The sequence below is a fragment of the Papio anubis genome, chromosome 3 (genome assembly GCF_008728515.1).
Source record: "Papio anubis isolate 15944 chromosome 3, Panubis1.0, whole genome shotgun sequence".
NCBI lineage: Eukaryota > Metazoa > Chordata > Mammalia > Primates > Cercopithecidae > Papio > Papio anubis.
In genome coordinates, this window is record NC_044978.1 from 177,089,115 (window position 1) to 177,108,047 (window position 18,933).

Sequence of the window (18,933 nt, forward strand, 5' to 3'; positions counted from 1 at the left end):
GTGATCTGCCCACCTCAGCCTCCCAAAGGGCTGGAATTACAGGCGTGAGCCATGGCACCCGGCCTTTCTCCTTTGATTTTGAAACAAAATTAAACTTGAACATGTTTGTGGGTTCCTGCAGGCACTGTGGACCCAGGTCCGGGCCCCGTGCTTCCTGTGCTTGACAGAGATAATGCGCCCTGGAAGAAAGTCCCGGCTTCTAAGGAAATGCGCTTCTCCCAACCTAGAGACTGCCTGGCCCACCTGGAGAAGCCAGGCATGGGAGTCAGATACTGTCTGTCAACCCACAGGGCGTGGACAGAAGACCCGCCCTGGATCTGCTTCCTTCCCAGGCGAGATCACTTGCTTAATAAAACCAAGACAGCCAGCACCTCCTGCAAACTAAATCCATGTTCTGTTCGATGTGTAGACGTTATTCTGGGTCGGCTCCAGGTGCCCGAGTTGCTCCGTATGTGCTCATTAGGAGATGGAGTATCTGCCGGTTGTATTCATTCATTCACTCATTCACTCACTCACTCACTCACTCACTCATGCACTCACGCACTCATGCACACACTGAACATGCAGGAGGCATCCTCTCTGTGCCAGATGTGTGAATCATAGCCCTGCCCTCGGGTTCCATCTATGGGGAGATGAACTTGAAAGGAGAAGTGAGTGTAACAAATTACCACCCATGCCGTGGCTGAAGACGGTGCACGGGCATTCTCCCCAGGCCTGAAAGTCGGAAGTCCTAAGTCAGTTTCATTGGGCCAAAATCCAGGGGTGTGCAGGGCCCTGCTCTGTCCGGAGGCTCTCAGGGAGGCACTGTTTCCCTGCCTCTTCTGTCTTCTGGAACTGCATGGGGCTCATGGTCCCATCCTCTGCCTTCATATCCTGTAGCACAATGTCTTCAAGCTTCTCTCTGCTCTTTTCTTTGTCTTCAAGTCGCTGCCTTCTCGGCAGGGGCACCTCCCTCTGCTCCCCTGCTAGGAGGACACCTGTGATTACCTTTAGAACTCACCTAATCATCTGGGATAATCTCCTCTTCTCAAGGTCCTTGACTTGATTGGATCAGCAAAGTCCCTTACCATGTACGGTTTCGGGAGTCTTTAGGACCTAGGTGTCTTTAGGGCCATTATTCAGCCAACGACAGCCAGTTTGCCTGGGCCCAGTCATGGACATGTGAACCTCAATTTCCCCATTTATAAAACACGGTCAGTAATACTGCCTTGCAGGTGTTGTATAAGGAGTACGCAGAGTTTAAACGATGACCAGACTACAGAAGGCGGCGGACGTCTCCAGAGCTCCTCCTAATGGTAGTGTTTTGTTGTGAGAGTATAAGGTCTGGTGGGGTGTGTAGCTAGAGAGCCCCCAGGCATGCTGCCCAGATGTGGAATCCTTTGTTTCTCCCCTTGCTTCCAGCTTAGGCTGCATGCAGGAGGCATCTGGAGTTTTAAACTTGCTATGCCACTGTCACTACTTGGGGTGGAGTCCAGACGCTGGGGACATTAGAGACTCCTATGATTCTCATCGGCAGCCACAGTTGAGTCCATTTGTACCCAGGCTGGAGCCACTGCGAATGGCTGCCACCTCTCTTTTTGCATAGCCAACACCGGCCTCTTAGGATCACCTGGGTCCTGTTCGCCGACTTGAAGGTGCTGCCTTTTCAGTGACAAGGCCTTTGTTATGTGTAAAGAAAGGCATTGAATTGGATGGTCTCCAGCTTCTGCCCAGCATGGAGATTGCAACATTGTGTGGGAGTGGGGCTCCCATTGGGTAACAATGGCTCACCCAGCTCACCACGCCCACTGTTTGCTAGCCATGGGGTCTCCTGCACACCCCACCATAGACTTAGGTGCTAGGCCAGCATCCCCCTTTCACAGGAAACCAGGCGTTGGGGTGGATGCCCTTCGCAGGGTCACTGTGTGCGGCCAAGCAGGCCAGGAACCCAGGGCTACCTCACTGTTAGACCCTGGCAGTGAATGGCTAGTTTGTCCATCTTTTAAGTATTTTCCAATTGGTTGAAAGATGGAGTTGCTGGTGGTCGTGGATCTCCAAGATGCTTACGATCATGGCATGTTGTTGTAGAGAAAGCTTAAAAGATACTGCACGGTCCTGGAGGAAATGCGATGTCTGGCTCAGTAACGTCATCCATTGTTCCAGAATCCTAAGTATCTCATGGGGAGGGGGCAGGGACTTAGAAAAATCTCCAAACTGTGACACACTTTTATTTCACTTTAATTAGGGAAAAATAGGTGCTGGGCTCCTTGGTGCCTGCATGCACGATTGGTGTCCCGATAGAGGCTGGGATGTTCCAGAGCCTTCCTGGGGCAGGGGGCCTGGCCAGGGCTTTGAAGGGCACGGAGGAGAGATGGCAGGACAGCCTGACATGGTGCGGAAGGAACGGGATAATGGCAGAGAGAACAAGTGCAGGGGAGGGGAGCCGGTCCTGAGCCCTCTGAAGTCACTCTGCTATTAGGAGCCCCGTAACAAAGTACCGCAAACTGGGGGGACTCAGAGCAACAGAAATTTACTACCCGCTACTGGAGGCCAGAAGTCTGAAATCAAGGCATCGGCAGGGCTGTGCTCCCTTGGAAACCTGCAGGGGAGACTCTGTCTTTGCCCCTCCTAGTTCCTGGAGGTTGCCACCATCCTTGGCTTTGCTGTGTAGACCCAGTGCTCTCTCATCTTCCGTCCTCAGGCGGCCCTCTCCCCATGTGGTTGTCTGTCTGCATCCAAATTTCCCCTCTTTATAAAGACACACGAGTTTGGTTGGATTAGGGCCCACCCTGATGGCCTCATTCGCAAAGACCCTATTTTCAGATCAGGTCTTCACAGATCCTGGGGGCTGACCTTCAGCATCTCTTTTTGAGGGGCCCAGCGTGCTCTCAACTCTTGGTCTCTTGTCCTTCTCCTGAGATGCGCCAGGGTGTGAGGCATGGTGTCCCTACTTGGGTGATGAGATGTGGGGCCCAGAGAGGCCAGATGACCTGTTCAAGATCACACAGTCAGCAGCTTACAGGATTCAACTCCGAGCCAGCTTCTGGCAAGGCCCGTGGCCCTCTCTCTCCTTAGGCCATGGACCCCACGCCATGCCCTGCAGTGGCAGAGGAGAGCCCAGCCCCGGAGTCTGCACAGGGCAAGGGGAAGAGAGAGCTCAGCCTGTAGGGGAGCGCTTTGCCACATCCCGGGCCACCTGCTGACTCTCCTTGGATGTATTTCTTTGCCTTCTCCCCTCGACTGTTCTAGGGACTCTCACGTTCTCACGTTCTCATTGCACGGTTCTGCTGGCTCCTCAGCCATCAGGCCCGGGATCCTGTGGGAAAGGCTTGGCTAGGTTTCAGAGGACACGCCCGAGGAGGCTGTTCCCCCACAGCCCTGCAGTAGAGAATGGGGGTTCTTTCTAAACCTAGACAGATGGGGTGCCAGGAGCCAAACTGATGTGGCTTCCCAACTGGAGAAACAGGTTTAATGATGCCTCATCTCTTCAAGGACTTGAAACTTGAAACCCTCTTTGTTTTGTTTTTTTTTTTTTTTTTTTTGAGATGGAGTCTCACTTTGTCACCCTGGCTGGAGTGCAATAGCACGATCTCGGCTCACTGCACCCTCCACCTCCCAGGTTCAAGTGATCAGCCTCCCGAGTAGCTGGGACTACAGGTGCCCACCACCATGCCCGGCTAATTTTTTATATTTTTAGTAGAGATGGGGTTTCACCATATTGGCCAGGCTGGTCTCGAACTCCTGACCTTGTGATCCGCCCACCTCTGCCTCCCAAAGTGCTGGTATTACAGGTGTGAGCCACTGCGCCTGGCCCCTGAAACCCTCTTCTAACAGGACATCTTCACCTGTGGTGGCTTGGATCTCTTCTCAGAATAGTGTTTTCAGATGCACAGAATAAAATATAAAGGCTTATGAAGGAGGCCAGTTAGATGGAACCAAGTCCTCTGGACTACCCTGAGTGAGGCAGCCCTGCAGTGTAGACTTGGAGAAAGGCAGGGTGGCCCCGGGTGAGCGTGCGACAGGGCAGCTGGTTAGAGGGTTGAGAGCCCGCTCTGCTGCCTGCCAGGCGACACCCCAGGGCCAGCGAGGAAATGAGAGTGAGGATAACAGCAGTGACAGCAGACGGCTTCGCCGTGCTCCCCCCCGCCCAGGCGCTGTCCTCAGCATCCTGGGCCCGTCCCTGGGAGGCGCTCCTTTCACTGCCATTCACAGGCTGGAGCCAGGTGCTGGACTCCCGGCCAGTGAGCTAGAGCCGCAGGGTCTGTGCCTCAGCCCCTGTCCAGAGCCTGTCCTGACCCCAGGCATCATCAGGGCTTGCGGCTGTCATCCTCAGGCGGCCCTCCTCGGCTGGGCTCCTGCCACTGCCTCTGGCTGCCACATGCGTCGGACGGCTGCGCCTTCTTTCTCTGGCCAGCTTTGCCTGCTTTACCACAGCTCCGCGCTCTGCTGCCCTGGCCTTGCGCCGGCCTGTGCACCGCAGCTGTGATCCGGACTAACTGGCGCCTTTCCCTGTGGGTGCTGCGGCCCTGGGGGGCAGCCTGGCTCCATCCTGTCTGCGTCCTTTGTCAGGCATAGGCTCCATATGCACTGTAGGCTGTCCCAGTGGACTGAAGTTTCTCTGGCCCTTAGAGAGGGTGATGGCCCTGAGAAGGCAACCCACAGTCGGTCGGGGTTGGGGGAGTGGAGGCAGGAGTCGTGACTGAGGAACTGGTAGGACTTGGGGACCAGGAGGATGGGCCTCCTCAGAGGGGATGTGAATCTGCCTGCCAGGGGCCTGAGGGGTCCCTCCCTGGGTGAGGGGACACAGAGGAGACAGGTCTCATTGGAGTTGTAGTGGGTGTGAGCTGGGGAGACGGGAGGGCGGGCGGTGAGGCATAGCAGGTAGCCAGGTGGCGCTCGAGAGCAGCCTGGGCTGGGGTCTCATGGTCTTGGTGCAGCCCTTGTCCTGCTCCGGGCACAGTGCTGAGAGCGCCTAGGACCAATGAATCTGGCAGCACAATGGACAGGAATCTGACAGCAGAGAGGCCACGTCCCTCAGCTCTGAGCCACCCCATTCAGCTGGTCCTGCAGCCAGGGCTCCCTGCAGTCAAGATGTAGGCTCGGGGACAATTGTGAGGCCTGGAGATGAGGACCCCTGGGAAGTGGAGGCAGGGGATGAGCTGCGGTGACTAGTGTGGCTCTCCAGGCATCTGCAGCCTTGCAGAGATGGAGAGGTAGTGGAGGTGTCGTCCCATGTCATAGGCAAGGAGTCTGTGGCTCAGAGAGGTTCGGGGCTTCCAAGGTGGTGAGGCTGGTAAGCTGCAAGGGTGCAGCTGCAGGCAGAATCTGCACCATGGGCCCTGGTGCTGGGGTCTGGGCTGCTTGCAGGGGGTGCACAGGGGCTCCCAAAGAGAAGGCGGGTTGCCCAGAGTGACCGCGGCATTCACGGCAGGGCTGGCCGCCCGTCTTCTAGGTGACCATGCTGCACGGCTGATGGGGCACTTTCTCATGCACATCTCCTGCTTCCCCAGGACCAGTGCCTGGGATGCCCTTGGTCTCCTTTCACAGACGGGAACCGGGGGCCCCATGGGGTCAGGGGACTCCAAGCCTAGAGTTCCTGAGGCGGGCAGGGCTCAGGAGGGCACTCTGCTGGAGGGTCTACCCAGTGGAGCTTTGGGACTGCAGCCTTAGGAAGCAGCAGAGCTCCCCGTTCTTTAACCTTGTTGGCTGTAGGGTCTGTATGTGGCCAGGGGAGGGTCCCAGCCCCTTGCAGCCCCCAGGCTGCTGAGAGGGGTGGTGGGGAGCGAGCAGCTCTGTGCATGTCCAGACTAAGATTACGGAGGCCCTGCCACGTGCTGGTGCCCGGCATCCTCCCACCTGGCCAGGGAGCCTCATCGCTCTCTCTGCCTCTCTGGGCGGGAGGGGGGCCATCTGCACACTGCCTTTTATTGATTTATTTTGAGGTGGAGTCTAGCTCTGTCATCTAGGCTAGAGTCCAGTGGTGCGATCTCAGCTCACTGCAGCCTCTGCCTCCCGGGTTCAAGCGATTCTCCTGCCTCAGCTTAGTGAGTAGCTGGGATTACAGGTGCCCACCAACACGCCTGGCTAATTTTTGTTTTTAGTAGAGATGGGGTTTCACCACATTGGCCAGGCTGGTGTCGAGTTCCTGACCTCAGGTGATCCACCCACCTCGCCATCCCAAAGTGCTGGGATTACAGGCGTGAGTCACCACACCCGGCCCGTTTTGGCTTTGAGACATACTCTTATCTCTGCCAGGCTCCCTGGCAGCCGGGTGCCTTCAAGGTCCAGGTCCAGTGTCATCTAGTGACCCATGCCCCATGCCCTCCAGCTGGGGCAGGCTGTCCCCCTCCAAGCCAGCTGTCTTGCAGTTGTTGTGAGTTCATCTGTAAACACCAGCTGAACACCTACTGTGTGCTGGGGCTGTCTAGTGCTCAGCACACCATGGTGAAGAAAACCGAATCCCTGTCCTTGAGGACACTAACTAACCACACGGGAAACCGCCAAGGGCAAAGGCTGATGGGGCTGCAGAGGTTCTGTCTTTCCTGGCCCCACGCAAAAGCAGGCTGGTGTCCGTGTGAAACTGCGTCCCAGCACTGAGCCCGGGGCTCAGGACACGTTTGCTGAGCGGACGCTTGGCTGGTAGCTGATGCACCACGGCCGTGTTGGGGCAGTGGGCAGCCAACCCCGCTTCTCAGACGTGTCTCAGTGGCCCGAGAGCTGCCTGGGCAACAGTGGGGCTTCCTCATATCTGTATCCTGAGCTCTCTGCAGGACCTTGGGTGCTAAAAATAACTAATTTAAAATGAAGGTCACTTATTAATATGGTGAAAAATTAAAATGTTACAAAAAATTGCCCAGTGAAAAGTGATGCTCCTAACCTCTTGTCCTCAGCTGCCCTCCCCAGGTTCTTCCAGAGGCAGTCTCTGCACATGTGTATCGGGGGGCCTGCGTGTGCGGGAGTGTGTGTGTCTGTCCTGCTGCCTTCTGACCACCCCTGACGACCCGTCCCGCCTCTGCCCACAGGTCTCTGTGCTGGTCCTCTTCGCCCTGGCCTTCCTCACCTGCGTCGTCTTCCTGGTCGTCTACAAGGTGTACAAGTATGATCGCGCCTGCCCCGATGGGTTCGTCCTCAAGGTAAAGCTCCGTTTTCCCCCAGAGGCCGTGGGGTGCCTTTGCACCCCCTGTTCTCTCCCTTGAACTCAAGGCTGCTCCTGCCGTCTCCCCCAGCTGGCCCAGGGACAGGCCTTAGAGCAGCAGAGGGCCAGTGTCAGGAGTGTCCCTGCGGAAGGCTCAACTGGAGAGCAGGGCAGGTAGGCAGGGGACACATGAGACCCACAGGAAGGAAACTCCTGGACTCGGCCCCTGGGAGCTGACCTCAGCAGTCCAGGGAAGGGCCCTCCTCAAAAGTGGGCCCAGCCAGGGAAATGCCCAGGGTGTTACCTACCGGGTCCCAGCGGATTGCTCTGGGGGAGGGAGGGAGAGGGGACCATGTCTGCCACATGAAAGAGAGAGGACATACTGGGGGAAGCCAAGTCCCAGAGAGAGGAAGGCCTTGCCCAAGGCCACGCAGGGACTGGGGAGCAGGGCTGGGGGGCACACCTACCCTCTTGACCCATGTCCCTCTTCTGCCTGTCCCACCGTGGGAGCCACACTGGTGCTGGGCTCTCTACAGGCATGGAAATGCTCGCTTTGCATGTATAATGGTCATTCCAAAAAGCCCACAAGTGGCATGCAAGGCAACAGGATTAAAGAAAAGAAAGGGAGAGGAGATAAGGGTGGAAAGAGAAGACGGAGCCAGGAGGAGGCCTGGCCATGCATCACTTAGTGACAGGAATACGTCCTGAGAAATGCATTGTTAGGCAATTCCATCATTGTGCCAACCTCACAGAGTGTACTGTACACACCCACACAGCCCAGCCTGCTACATACCTGGGCTGTAGGGTATGGCCGACTTCTCCTAGACTACAAACCTGGACAGCATGTTACTGTACTGAACAATGGAGGCAGTTGTCACACAATGGTATTTGTGTATCTAAACATAGAAGAGGTCCAGTAAAAACAGGGTATAAAAGATAATGCATGGTCCACCTGAATAGGGCAGTTTCATCATGAATGCAGTGTGCAGGACTGGAAGCTGGTCTGGGTGGGTGCGTGAGGGAGTGGGTGGTGAGCGAATGTGAAGGCCCAGGGGTGACTGTGCACTCCTGTAGACGGAGTGAGCGCTGGACACTTGAGCTACACTTGATTCATAACATATTCTTTCTTCAGTAATAAATTAACCTGAGCTCACTGTAACCTTTTTACTTCATAAACTTTTTTTTTTTTTTTTTTTTTTTTTTAATGTGACGGAGTCTTGCTCTGTCGCCCAAGCTGGAGTGCAATGGCGCAGTCTTGGCTCACTGCAACATCTGCCTCCTGGGTTCAAGTGATTCTCCTGCCTCAGTCTCCCGAGTAGCTGGGATTACAGGTGCCCGCCACCACCTGGCTAATTTTTGTATTTTTAGTAGAGACGAGGTTTCACCATGTTGGCCAGGCTGCTCTTGAACTATTGACCTGAGGTGATCCGCCCACCTCAGCCTCCCAAAGTGCTGGGATTACAGGCGTGAGCCACGATGCCCGGCCCATAAACTTTTAAGTTTTTGACTCTTTTGTAATGACACTTAGCTTAAAGCTCAAACACATTGCACAACTGTATATTATTTTTCTTCATGTGCTTTTTCTATTAAAAAATTTTCAATTTTTTTTTTTTTAATTTTCAACACATTTTTGTTAAAAACTAAGGACACAGACACACACATTAGCCAGGCCTGCACAAGGTCAGGATCAACAGTATCACCGCCTTCCGCCTCCACACCTTGTCCCACTGGAAGGTCTTCAGGAGCAGTGACAGGCACAGGGCTGTCATCTCCTAGGATAACAATGCCAGGACAGGTGTGGTGGCTCACGCCTGTAATCCCAGCACTTTGGGAGGCCGAGGTGGGAGCATCACCTGAGGTCAGGAGTTCAAGACCAGCCTGGCCAACATGGTGAAACCCCCTCTACTAAAAATACAAAAATTAGCCAGGCGTGGTGGCGGGCGCCTATAATCCCAGCTACTCGGGAGGCTGAGGCAGGAGAATTGCTTGAACCCAGGAGACTGAGGTTGCAGTGAGCCAAGATCACGCCACTGCACTCCAGCCTGGGGACAGAGTGAGACTCCGTCTAAAAACAAAACAAAACAAAACATAACATTGCCTTCTTCCAGAATCCCTCCTGGAGGAGCTCCCTGAGGCTCTTTTAAACTTTTTTTTTTAATAACTAGGCATACACTCTAAAATACTGATTAAAAAGTATAGTATGGTAACATAAACGAGTAACATAGGCATTTATTATCACTGTCAAGTATTATGTTCTTTTTTTTTTTTTTTTTTTTTTTGGGGGGGGGTCTCCTTTTTTCGCCCAGGCTGGAGTGCAGTGGCCGGATCTCAGCTCACTGCAAGCTCCGCCTCCCGGGTTCACGCCATTCTCCGGCCTCAGCCTCCCGAGTAGCAGGGACTACAGGCGCTGCCACCTCGCCCGGCTATTTTTTGTATTTCTTAGTAGAGACGGGGTTTCACCGTGTTAGCCAGGATGGTCTCGATCTCCTGACCTCGTGATCCGCCCATCTCGGCCTCCCAAAGTGCTGGGATTACAGGCTTGAGCCACCGCGCCCGGCCAAGTATTATGTTCTGTATGTAATTTTATGTGCAAGACGTTTATACAGCTGACAGTGCAGGGGGTGTGTTTACACCAGCACCTCCACAAACGTGAGGCATGTGTTGTGTTCTGTCCATACAGTGGCTACGAGGTCACCAGACGACAGGAGTTTTCAGCTCCGCAATTGTCTTATGGGGCCACCGTGGCACGTGGTCCATCGTTGACCCAAATGCTGTTAGGCCGCGCGTGGCTGTAAAACGCGCTTGCTGTGGGCTCCCATTATCCATACACTCCGTAGCTGGCTCTGAACTTGCCAGAGTCAGTGTGAGATGCTCATTTCCCGGGCTTGGCACTGCTGAGATTAAAATAAAGCAGGAGAAGCCAACTGTTTCTGGCACTGAGCACGTGCACAGGGAAGCCTGGCTCGTCAGCTGTCACTGGGTAACTTAGGTTTGGGTTTCGTTTAGGTTTTGTTTTTTGCCGATATGAGGACTCAGAGTCCTTACGCAGTTAGCAGGAAAGGCTGGAATTCACGTTGTCCAGCCCAAGTCCCTTTTTCTCCTTCCACGTCATGCTGTCCTTCAGGCTCCCGACATTCAGCTCTTCCTTCCTTGGATAGGCATGTACGTGGCACCCACGCCGTGCCAGCAGCTCTTGCTATTGTTCTAGGTGCTGGAACACAGGCGAGAGCCAGTCAGGTGCAGCTCCCTGCCTTCGCAAGGCTCTTATGTTCTCAAAAGAATGGTGAGGAAGTCAATCGCACACTGAATGCAAAGGCTATAGACAGACAGGAAAGAGGGCCCAGGGGTTGGGCATGGGCATGTGGATGGTAGTTTCTAGAAGGACGGTCCACATTGGAGGAGTGGGTCTCCAGGAGGCAAGCCAGGGCATGTGCGGGTCTTGGGGGAGTGTGCCCAACCAAGGAAAGCCCTCACCCTTTCACTCATGTTTTATTCAGCAAACCCCTGTCCATGCCCTAGGCTGCGGCTGGGAGAGTTTGAGTCTGTTTTGGAGGCTAAGAGGACACCAGGGCTTTACAACAAACAGAAGCAGAGGGTGTGGGCTTCAGGAAAGGAGGGCAGTGCTGGCACTGACCCAGCGGGAAGGGGTGTGTGATGTTAGAGGAGCACAGAGGGAGCAGTGGGCGGTGGGGGCGTGCTGGTGGGGGTGTGCTGGTGAGGGGCCAGCTTCAGGCACAGGGAGGCAGTGGAGGACGAACCAGCTTACGGCCAGACGGGGTGCACCCTGAGTGCCAGACACAGGCCCCTGGAGGAGGGGAAGTGATAGGGTGATCTCTCGGGTAATCTGGGGAGGCTGGAGGTTGGAAGGGAGAGACGGGGCAGTGAGATGACAAAGGAGGCTGCTGCAGTGGCTGAGGGAAGAGAAGACCGGGGCACTGGGGATGGAGGGGAGACTACAGACTGGAGGACTGATTTAATCTGGGAGGCAGAGGGGTAAAAGGAGAGGGCCTTGTGCAGAGCTAGTTACTCAGGGAGGCCGATGTCATGGAGAGGGAGCACGGGCTGGCCCAGGAGCTGGCCCTGAGCAGGAGAGAGGACAGCAGAGGACAGCTTCCTGGGGGCCAGAAGTCCCCACCAAAACTGACTACTTACAAATAACTGAGGCCAGCAACTCACTGGCTGCCCTGGACTTCCTTCCTGGCTCATCCTCTCTGGGCCTGGAGCAGGTTCCCCACGGGAAGGAGGGGGCGGCTAAAACTGTCTTTCCCATCCTGCAAGCCCCAGTCCCGCTGGATACCTGGCCTGGGTGGGAGATGACCCAGGAGATGAAGCCCCGGTCCTGTGCCCGGCTGCAGATGAGACTGGCGGCCACATAGGAAGGGGCCCCGCACCTGTTGTTTAAAAGGCCCTCCAGGTGATTCCCATTCACAGCCAGCCTTGGGAATGGAGGGTCCCCTGATAAGTTGTTCTGGAGTGATGTCCTGTGGGACTTTGGCATTTTCCACTAGCATCGAAGGAGGGGGCGTCCTTTCCGGAGAAGGCACCTGGGAGGGCCAGGGAGCTGCTGGTCTGTATCCAGCTGCCCTTGGCCGAAGCTGGACAAAGGGGAGGTGTGAGCTCATGAAGTCCCCCCGCTCTCCTTCTTCCGTATTTGTGCGTGTGCTTGTCAACGCTGGGCAGCTTGTGTGGGGCTTTTATACCAGTTGCTCGTGGAATGCACCCAGAAGCCCTGTGAGGTGGATGGTTATATCCCCATTTTACCGGTGGCCGAGGGTGCACACCGGTTCTATCCCCATTTTACCGGTGGCTGAGGGTGCACACTGGTTATATCCCCATTTTACCGGTGGCTGAGGGTGTACACTGGTTATATCCCCATTTTACCGGTGGCTGAGGGCGTACACAGGCTCTTCGTGGAGCCCAGGGTCACGCCCTTCAGTTCACTCGGTATAGTCAGCACGTGCGGTATTTACTAAGTGCCTCCTACTGTGTGCACGCTGGGTTCGCTCAAGTGATCCAGCCTCAGCCTCCCAAAGTGCTGGGATTGCAGGCATGAGTCATCGCACCCGGCCCTTAGTGGCTGTTCGTTTCCAGTGCTGACCGAGTGCCGGGTGCTGGTAAGAACACACTTACTTAGCTACCTCAGTCCTCCCATCCCTCACAAGACAGGTCTGTCATCAGCTTCGCTTCATAGGTAAGGGAATGAGGCCCAGAGAAGGTGGGGAGCCTTCCCAACTCCTCCACATGCAGGCCCAGCTGGGCCACACGCCCCTCGATGCACGCCCCACAGGTGATGTCAGCTCTGTATGAGATGGGAAGGGGGGTGGCGGGAGTGTCCGCAGGGAGCCTTCCCCAGCCCATCTGCGCTCACAGCAAGGCCTCTGTGTTCTGCTTCCACTGGGAAGCCCTTCTTCACCCCCTGGGGTGCTTGCCACCACGGGCACCGAAGTGCCTCCCCAGCCTTGCCTTCAGGCAGCCACGTTGTGTGGGAGGCATGTGGGGACTCCATCTGTCCTTCTCCCTGGGCGGGGCACCTGGAGGGCAGGGCCGTTTCTGAGCCATCTCGTATGCCAGCCCTGAGCGGGGCCGCCACTCCACAGGTGTTGGCCACATCAGGTCTTGCAGTGCTCTGCTGGGTGCCAAGGTGGGAGGGAAGAGGAGAACCCGTGGTCCGTTTCCCTGAGGGATGATGAGCGGCAGGTGGAGAGGACAGCGTGAAGGGGCGTGGCGGTGGGCTAGAGGGGAGTTTGGCCTACGGAGCCTTCCTGACGCAGGTGCTGCCGATCTGAATGGGCTGTTTGTTCTGTAGCGGGTCAGGTGCTTCCCAACGTCCTGGTGGGGCTGAGATGGAGACGCTGGTGATAAAAAGGCTGTACTTAGGTGGTGTCTTTTGGCTTTATCTTTTCTGTCCACTCTGTGACCTGAGGCACATCACGGCTTCTTAACATGAACCACCGTGCATTGACTTGAGTCCTCAGCAACACGGTGGGGTGACTCATTAGCCCCATTTTATAGGTGAGGGACCTGAGATTCTCAGATAAAGTACTTCCACGTGAACTCAGCTGGTGTGGTGGGCCTGGCTCCAAAGCTTCCCTTCTCCTGTAGTGCTGCCCTCCTGCCAGTGGCAGCCCCTGAACACTGGACGAGGGGCAGTGTTGGTGAGAAGCACATTCCATTTGTCATTTCTCTTCTGAAAATAGCTCTTCGCTCACAAGGGCCTTATAGGTATAAAGTATTCTCATCTTTAGACTTTAGGGTTCAATGAGCTGGTAACAGAATGGATTCCCCACGGGGCAGGGTGGCATCAGGAGCTGATCCCTGTACACCTGCCCTAAGCCAGTGGAGGTGAGTCACTTACCTCCGAGGACAGGCAGCAGCCACAGCTGCCAAAACAGGGAAAACACCCCTGGCGCCGCCTGAACCACAGGGCCTGGCCTGCAGGGAATGGGGGTGTGGATTTGCTGCCAGAATCCACTTCCTGATAAACCTCTGTAAGACCCAAGTGCTGTCTAGTGCACCCCCAACCCACGGCCCCTCCCCACCCCCTCGCCATCTTCCCAGCCTCTAGTCATGACCACGTAGTGGCTCTGTGTGCCAGCGCTGGGGCACAGAACATCACATCTGATCTGTCAGCCACGACCTAAGGTAGGTACCACCCTCCCTCTGCAGAGGATGACACAGGCCTGCCACTTCCTGATGCTACAGCAGCATGAGCTCGGGTTTTCTGAGTGAAGCCCACGGGCAGGGCAAGGGGACCAGCAGGGCCGATTTCAGCAGTGCTGGGGCCTGGGCTGTATCATGCTCCTTTTGGTGGTCCTGGTGCCTAGCACAGAACCGGCATGAGATAAACCTGATGGGCGGCCCACCTGCTAACCTCACCCTGACATTCCTTTTCCTAAACACAGCAGGCATCCAGCATAAGAATTTCCAAATGGAGACAGGAGCTCACTCCCTTAGAGAAAGAACAAGACATGCCAGGTCACACTCAGGCCTCCAAATCTGCTCATGTGAGAACATCTGAGATCCGCCTTTCTTCCTCTCTCAGCGAAACGTGTTTCACCCCGTGTCTGCTCCTGACACTACATAGCAGCCAGGCAGCGTCACATGAGCCTGCACGTCAGAGGGGCCTCCGGATTCAGAGCATTGGGCCCAAAGTGGCCCCACGTTGGGTAGCAGATATTGTGTAGACTGTGGCCTTAGCCTTGGTTCTATTTGCAGCCCTGACTTACAGGGCAGGTGTAGGCTTCCCTGAACTCAGGTCCCCCTCTATAAAATGAGCTCTGTAATTGCTGTCTTTGAGGGCACCGAAGGGTGAAACCTCCATGAAAGCTCCAGTGAGTGAGATGGTCAAGGCAAGCTGGGATCCACCTCTCAGGCCAGTGTGCCCCACGGCAGGGACTGGATGAATGTTGGCCAGATTTAAGACTGCCAATGGAAAAGACGGTTCTGACCAGCGCCCCCTGGGTAGAGCTTATTGTAAGGCCTTCCTTTTCTCACTCTTCCGTCTTTGGGTTGGGTGGGAAGTCTTGGATCAGTACCTTGGGTGACACGGTATGGGGTCGTGGAATTGAGGTTGTAGTCACCTGTCTGGGTCTCGCTTCCCCCATCTATAGAGTGGGACTAGTGGAACTCACCTCACAGAGAGAGAATGCCTGAAAAGCATCCTGCACACGGCCAGTATGAGAATGTCAGGAGGGAAATGCGAACCTGGGCAGTTCCCTTTTCCTGCTTGCCACGGGTGGGGGAGATGGGCCTAGACACAGCAGGACAGCCTCAGGAGCTGGCCCCTCAGTTGGGGAGCCCGGTTAACCTGCCTTTAGCTTCAGAGGTAGAGAAAGACCTGCGCTCGGGCGAGGAGGTTCCCCAAGGAGATTCCCTGGTACGTCGTGGGTAAGCCAGGCACAGATGTCTCCTGCCCGTCCTCATTCACTGGTGCTGCAGCCACCGCTGGGAATCCTAGTGTTGGCCTGAGGTACCTGGAGATGTTGAGTCATCAAAGAGATTCCAGATGTTCACCACCCTGTATTTACTTGGGGCGGGGAAAGGAATCCAGCACTTTCGGTGGCAGAGGTGGAAACTTCAGGGTTTTCTTGTTAAGTACCAGGAGTTGGTGAGTGCTGTGGACTTCGCCACGTACCAGCAAAGTGGCCTTGACCACTTTGGACACTGGACTCAGTAGGGCTGAACCTTAGGCTTATTGGGAAGATGTTTAAAAATACTGATTACTACAGCACAAGTTTGCCGAGTCACATTTTTGTGGGGAGGGCCTGAGAATCTGGAGTTTTTAAACTCTTCCCAGGTGACAGTGGTGGTGGCTAAGGCTGGAGACCCCTGACTCAACTGCAGTCTCACTTTTCCTATTTGATAAAGTGACCCTTCTTGGCTATTAGTGTAATGCTTTGGTTGCTTAGACGCACAAATAGTCGTAGCTTTGACAAGGTGGAAGGTTTATTATGCTCTCACACTAAACTCCAAGCTTAAAGGCAGTGTGGGACCCACAAAGTCATCCCGGAGCTCTGATTCCCTGTCTCCTGCTGCCCTGCCAGCCCCCAGGGCTTTGTCCTCCGCATGGTCAGAGCTGGCCCAGAAGGGGGCAGAATGGCGGAGGGCAGGTAGCTTCCCTTTAAGGGCCCAGTGCAGAACCGGGTTGGTTACATCCACTTGAATCCCATTGGTCAGAAATCAGTCAATGGCTTCATCTGGCTACAAGGCAGGTTGGGAAATGTAGTCTTTCGGTGGGTGCCACATGCCCTGATCAACTCCCTGGGGAAAATGGGTAGACAGTTAGCAACCTCTGCACGCCTTCCTTGGGGTGATGGTGTGGGATCCCTGAGCTATATGAGCACACTGACCACCATGCCCACTTAGTGCCCCACCAACACCAGCTCTAACTGTGGGGCAGTGGGTTAGGTCTGCTCCTGTACTGCCAGGCCACCAGCCTTGGCTGCAGGACCTTAACCTTTTTTGGCCCTAGACTCCCAACAAGCTGATGACAGTGATGAACGGTCTCCCTCCAGAATGCCCACACAACAGAATTCCACATACAACCCTAGGAGTCCTTGGCCTCTGCAGGGTTTGTAGCCCGTAGGGGATAGCTTCTGGCACCCCCACCCCTCCTGAGCTCCTCAGCAGCCTCCAGCTGCTCCTTGAGTCACCAGGCCCCCCTCCCAGCTCCTTCCAGTACCGCTCTTCTGACTCCTGCCCCAAGGCCTCTCTCCACTCTGGTTTCCTTTGCCTTGAGTGCTGCCCCGCCCTCGTCTCACCTAGCTAAGTTCTGCTGAGAAACTAGCTCAAGGGAAGCCCTTCTCACTTCCCTTCCGTCCTCATTTGAATTGGTGGTTTCTGGACATTTCGGAAGTGTCATTGTTTTCCAATTGATTAAAAATGACAACTAGTGCAAGATCTTCAGTGAAGTAAGGCCTGTTGTCCCATTACACTGGCGCCCTTGGAGCCCAAGTGTCCGTCTGCCATGACACTCACCAGCCAGTCTATGAAGAATAATCAAGGCCAGGCTTCCCCTGTGCTGTGCACTCCGAGGGCGAGATCTATGCCCGTTTTTGCTCATCACTGTATGTGTTCCTCCAAGCTCAAGGAAGGTGCTCAGTAACTGCTGGCCGCCAATGGAGACACACTGGCACCCCCTCTTGCACCGACGCGTGCTCTCAATGGCCTCTTGTCTTTCAGAACACCCAGTGCATCCCAGAAGGCTTGGAGAGCTACTACGCAGAGCAAGACTCCAGTGCCCGGGAGAAATTTTACACAGTCATAAACCACTACAACCTGGCCAAGCAGAGCATCACGCGCTCTGTATCGCCCTGGATGTCAGTTCTGTCAGAAGAGAAGCTGTCTGAGCAGGAGACTGAAGCGGCTGAGAAGTCAGCTTAGCGGGATGGGCAAGTTCCTTACAATGTGTCACTTGCAAGTAACAAAGGGACTTTGAGGGACATTTCATTAAATATAATTACTGATACTTTAGAGGTTACTCATTTATGGTGCAATTGCTTCTGTTTGCTAATGCTGCTTTGCAAATAAAACTTGCTGCCGACCACCCACGGGCATAAAATCAAGTGCATTTCAGCATTGCCTAAAGAGCTCTGACACCACTTTTCATGTTAAGATCTTCATTTAGCTCCTTTACTGGGATTTATTGGATGCTGTCAAAAAATAAATTTACACTGGATATGCCAAGGGTTTGGACCTCAGATAAATGCATTTTGTGGAATTGATTTCTTGAAACCACCCTACTGTCTGCAAACCTTCCTCCATAGCCATATCTAGAGTGATCTCTCGCTGTGCTAAGAGCAAGCCTCCTTCGCATTTCTTCCACTGCCATCAGCAGGTAACTGTGCTGACTGCTGCCAAGATGCACTGTAGTGAGTGGCATAGAGAATGAGGACAGAGACCCACCTGCCCCCCACCGTGCTGAGTCCTGAGTCGCGGTGGGACGGCCCTGCAATGTGGCAGGCTCGGTGTGGATTTACTACTCTCTCCCCTCTGACTCTGGCATCTTGATAAGGAGGGAGGGGCACCACCCACCTGGGTGGCGACAGCTGGGGTTCACTCCAGTGTGTGTAGACTGGCAGAGCATGTGAGGGAGGGGCTGGAAGAGATGGCCCTGGGCCCGTGAGGTGCAGAACTCTCTCCCTGCAGCTGGTCTGTCTGCTGTGGGATGAGCTGATAGGAAAGAACGCCCACCGGCCCTCTCGTTCACTTCTATTATGAATACATTTGCACCAATAGCCCTGTTAGTTTTTAAAGAAATGAGCTGGGTGGGAAAAGTGGAAATGTAATTTCTATTAAGCTAGGGCTACTTTAATTTTTATTCTATGAAACTGATATCCCTTGATGTGGGAAACAGGCAGGAAAGGCTGTGGGGTGGGGGGCTGGTGTGGCACCGTGCAAACAAAATGACAAATTTCAACTCACGATCTTTGTAAGAAAATTGTTCCAGTTTGAATCTTGATATTAAAGTTTATGTTTACAAGATTGCCAGTTAGATGAACTAAGTGTGTAAAACAATTAAATAGAAAAAAGACATTCACAGACGTTTCTTCTATGTTATTGAATGTGTTGTTTCTGGTGTACATGTCAAAAGTTTCAGTTTTTTAGTAGATCAGAAATAAATGACAAATAGTGTGAGATGTGTTGTGAACAGGCATGGTGACCGTGGTCAGCTCCACTATTGTTTCCTGAAATAGCTTCTAAGACAGAAAATATATTTTATCATCAAGGGTGTCTGGAGACACAGACCGTGACCTTGGCACAGCGGTGTGCATCACAGAGGCATGTGTTGAGAAGGGCGTTGTTAAGCTGTGGAAAATGACTCAAGAGCAATAAATCAGTGCCAAAGCTTCCCTGCACATCTGAATAGAGACAAGTGAAGCCCATGTGCACACAGTGCAGAGGCCGAGCCTGTATTTCCCAGTAGACGTGGACTTTATTGACTGTGAATTCATTTACATGTAACTTCTGACATTTCACTCTGTGCAAATAAAGAACACGAGGATACCGGTGCTGCCCAGTGGACTGTCTGTACACACACGCATTTCACCAGGCGCAGTGCCAACTGTCTCATGCCCATGTGGGCGCTGGGATGCTTTCTGTACAGATGTGGTCCAGATGTCTCACGCCTTCAGTTGCCAATAGGTGTTCCTGTTTATACTTCCCGGAAGGTCAGATGCACAGGCACGAAAGCAGCAGGCCCGTTCTTCCTGTGGCCCACTTCCTCCTTTGAACAAAGGCTCCTTGGACCCAGTGGCAGGAAACTGGCCCTCCCACACCCCCTGCCTGCTCTGGGGGCAGCACGCCAGGCAGCCCCTCAC

The 18,933-nt window shown here is 54.4% G+C and overlaps 2 protein-coding genes across 5 annotated transcripts in view; one reads left to right on the plus strand and one right to left on the minus strand.

The window, feature by feature from the left end:
* Nucleotides 1-18,619, plus strand: part of NSG1 (neuronal vesicle trafficking associated 1) — a 35,029-nt gene extending 16,410 nt beyond the window's left edge. For 3 of the 4 annotated variants that reach the window (XM_009206517.3, XM_003898468.4, XM_003898467.5), the window contains 2 exons: nt 7,002-7,112; nt 16,796-18,619. In XM_009206517.3, coding sequence (XP_009204781.1) covers nt 7,002-7,112; nt 16,796-16,996 — 312 coding nt within the window. In that variant the 3' untranslated portion in view covers nt 16,997-18,619. The remainder of the gene's footprint in view (nt 1-7,001; nt 7,113-16,795) is intronic. The other variant, XM_009206516.4, reaches the window with a different exon arrangement.
* Nucleotides 10,046-18,933, minus strand: part of STX18 (syntaxin 18) — a 126,072-nt gene continuing 117,184 nt past the window's right edge. The window contains exon 11 of the mRNA XM_017958568.3: nt 10,046-15,874. Within this exon, the coding sequence (XP_017814057.1) occupies nt 15,815-15,874 (60 nt within the window). The 3' untranslated portion in view covers nt 10,046-15,814. The remainder of the gene's footprint in view (nt 15,875-18,933) is intronic.